Below are 3,252 nucleotides of genomic sequence, written 5' to 3' on the forward strand. Positions count from 1 at the left end.
TGCCTCCACAGGTAGGGGTCATCCCAAAGGTAATATTTGACATCACTCTTTAGCTTATCTCTTTTAGCTTTTGACCACCCTGCAGGTAATTGATTCGTTACCAAAAAATTGACAATGTCAGCGTACCAAGGTATTGACGAGTCAATGGCTAATAATTGTTCCTCAGGAAATGATTCTCTTAACGGTAGATCCTCTTGATTTGTGAGCAACCGGCTCAAATGATCAGCCACCAAATTCTCAGCCCCGCTCTTAGTCATGGAGTTTAGCCTCCGGTAATCGATGCATTGACGTCAGCCAGTAGCTTTTCTGACCGGGACCATATCACCCTCCTGGTTCTCCTCCACGGTCACCCCCGCCTTCTTCGGGACCACTTGGACAGGACTCACCCACGGACTATCTGAAATAGCGAAAATGATCCCTACCTCCAGAAGCTTGAGTATCTCCTTTTTCACAACTTCCATCATCAGAGGGTTCAATCTTCGCTGTGCTTGCCTCACTGGCTTTGCATCATCTTCGAGTCTTATCCGGTGCATGCACAAGGACGGGTTGATCCCTTTAATATCGGCTATGCTCCATCCAATTGCTTCCTTATGCTCCCTAAGGATTCGCACCAGTTTGTCCTCTTGATTTGGAGATAGGTGTGAAGAGATGATCACCGGGAGTGTATCCCGGTCTCCTAGGAATGCGTACTTTAGATGCTTCGGGAGAGGTTTTAATTCTAACTCCGGTGCCTGCACAACTGAAGGGAGCAACTTTGTCTGAGCCTCTGGCACAAAAAGAGAAGCAAGTTCATACCTTGGGGATACGGGTGGAAGTGAGTGTAAGGCTTCAACAGCATAGAGCAAATCTTCCCTTAGGTCCACATCAAGAGTTACACCCAACTCCAGATGCTTGATTAGAGCCACTTCCAATGCGTCTTTGCCATCTAATTCAAAAGTTTCCTGCACAAAAGGCTCAATAGCGCTCACAGCAAAGACCGAGTTAGATTCCTCTGGATACTTCATCACATCAAAAATATTGAAATTCACAGTTTCACCATCAAATTCCATTGACAAAGTACCCTCATTCACATCTATCTTAGTTCTAGCAGTGCTAAGAAATGGTCTACCTAACAAGATAGGTGAAGGATTTAATGATTTTTCATCTCCCATGTCCAAGATGTAAAAATCTGCAGGGAAGACCAATTCATTTACCTGAACCAAGACATCCTCAACTAGCCCCTCTGGATATGCATTTGTGCGATCAGCTAGTTGGATTATGATGGCTGTTTCTTTAAGTGGCCCAAGATTTAGAGAAGCAAAAATGGTCTTTGGCATCACATTGATTGACGCCCCTAAATCTAACATTGCTTTCCTGATCGGTGTATTCCCGATCTTACAGGGGATCGTGAACATACCTGGATCTCCGCACTTGGGTGGAAGCTTTCTTTGGAGCATTGCTGACACATTCTCTCCCACCGCTATTCTTTCGTCCCCTCTCAGTTTCCTCTTATGGGTGCACAGATCCTTGAGAAATTTAGCGTATTTCGGTATCTGCTTGATTGCATCCAGTAAAGGGATGTTAATCTCCACTTTTCGGAACACATCTAAAAGCTCTTTTTCCTTCTCTACCTTTTTTGTCTTCTCCAGCCTGCAAGGAAAAGGAGGTAAGTTAGATTTAATAGTGGGCGGAGGAGTGAAGGTTACCTTAGGATCCTTGCGAATACGCCTTTCCTCTTCAATTTCCTTCTCTATCTCCTCTTCATTTTTACTTTTTGAACTTTCCACTTTAGGCCCTTCCAGTTCCTTGCCACTCCTCAGCGTCATGGCACTTACATTTCTGGGATTTACCTCGGGTTGCGATGGTAGTTTTCCATAAACGTGGGACTCCAAGCGGTTGATGGCAGTTGCCAGTTGGCTTATTCGAACGTCTTGGTCCTTCTTGTCAGCTTTGGTGTCCTGCTGGAGCTGCGCGGTATTCGCGGCTAAGGATCTGATCTCCTGTTGAAGTTGGGTAGTAGTCGTGGCCAGGTTGGTAGTAGTCGTGGCCAGGTTTTTGACTAGGTCCTCCAGAGAACTTCCTGAGTTGGAGGACGAGGGATGCGATTTTGGTTGCCATGGCTGGTGGAATCCTGGTGGACGATTTGGAAATGCATTTTGTTGCCTGTTCCCATAACTGAGATTGGGATGGTCCCTTCAGCCTGGATTGTACGTATTGGAGTATGGGTCGTACTGCCTGCGGGGCGCGGGCACGCCTCCGGCCATGTTTACCTGTTCCGCCCCGTCCTCTTGCAAAATGGGGCACGAGTCTGTGCAATGGTCCATGCTAGTGCATATTCCACACACCTTCACTCGCGGCGCGTCTCTCATGGCTAATTGCCTAACAACTGACGTCAATTCTGACAGTTGCTGCTATAAGGATGAAGTCTCTACCTCGTTGACTCTACGGGGAGGGTTGCTATCACGGAAGCCAAATTGCTGGGAGTTCTCTGCCATGGCTTCGATGAGCTCCCACGCTTCCCTTGGTGTCTTGTTTGCCAGTGCTTCCCCACTTGCAGCGTCGATGATACTCCTATCGGTTGATTGGAGCCCTTCGTAGAAGTATTGGATTAACAGTTGCTCACTAATTTGATGCTGCGGGCATCTAGTGCACAACTTGTTAAACCTTTCCCAGTATTCGTACAAGGACTCACCGGGGTATTGTTTAATGCCGCAGATCTCCTTCCTCAAACTCGCAGCCCGGGATGCAGGGAAGAATTTTTCCAAGAATTTCTTTTTCAGCTGCGCCCATGTGGTAATACTACCTGCTGGTAGGTAGTACAGCCAATCTTTAGCTGCATCTTTGAGAGAGAACGGGAAGGCTCTCAGTCTAATTTGCTCTTCAGTGACCCCAGGAGGTTTCATACTAGAGCAGACCACCTCGAACTCCTTTACGTGCTTGTGGGGTTCTTCGCCAGAGAGACCATGGAAAGAGGGTAAGAGTTGAATCAACCCCGACTTCAGTTCGAAAGCGGTATTCTCAGCCAAAGCGGGGAATGTGATGCATAAGGGCTGGTGAGTCAGCTCCGGGGCAGCCAGCTCCCTCAATGTTTGGTTGTTGGCCATGCTTACTTCGTCTTCCGCTGACTCGTTTGCAGCAAATAAGTGCCCTTCTTTTTGCCTCTTGGTCTCTTGCCTCCGCCTACGCGCTGCCTTCTCAACCTCAGGATCGTATACTAATTCACCTGTGCGAGAAGAACGGGGCATAAACTAGCAAAAGTACCAAGAAGAATAG

The 3,252-nt window shown here is 47.5% G+C and overlaps 1 protein-coding gene across 1 annotated transcript; it reads right to left on the reverse strand.

The window, feature by feature from the left end:
• Positions 1-290: 290 nt before the first annotated feature.
• Positions 291-2,474, reverse strand: LOC113771595. Its single transcript, XM_027316171.1, has 3 exons — positions 2,412-2,474; positions 2,250-2,287; positions 291-2,154 (listed from the first exon to the last, which is right to left on the reverse strand). The coding sequence occupies exons 1-3, from the start codon at positions 2,472-2,474 to the stop codon at positions 291-293; spliced, it is 1,965 nt and encodes a 654-aa protein (XP_027171972.1).
• Between the last annotated feature and the right edge of the window lie 778 nt (positions 2,475-3,252).

Source organism: Coffea eugenioides, chromosome 1 (assembly GCF_003713205.1).
Source record: "Coffea eugenioides isolate CCC68of chromosome 1, Ceug_1.0, whole genome shotgun sequence".
Taxonomy (NCBI): Eukaryota; Viridiplantae; Streptophyta; class Magnoliopsida; order Gentianales; family Rubiaceae; genus Coffea; species Coffea eugenioides.

Bases quoted from the DNA above. Each gene is read 5' to 3' on its own strand.
- LOC113771595 (XM_027316171.1), bottom strand. From the start codon at position 2,474: ATGGCAGAGAACTCCCAGCAATTTGGCTTCCGTGATAGCAACCCTCCC. The intron at 2,288-2,411 runs GTAGAGACTTCA...ACCATTGCACAG, and splicing joins CTCCCCGTAGAGTCAACGAG to ACTCGTGCCCCATTTTGCAA. The intron at 2,155-2,249 runs GTAAACATGGCC...TCCCAATCTCAG, and splicing joins AAGAGGACGGGGCGGAACAG to TTATGGGAACAGGCAACAAA.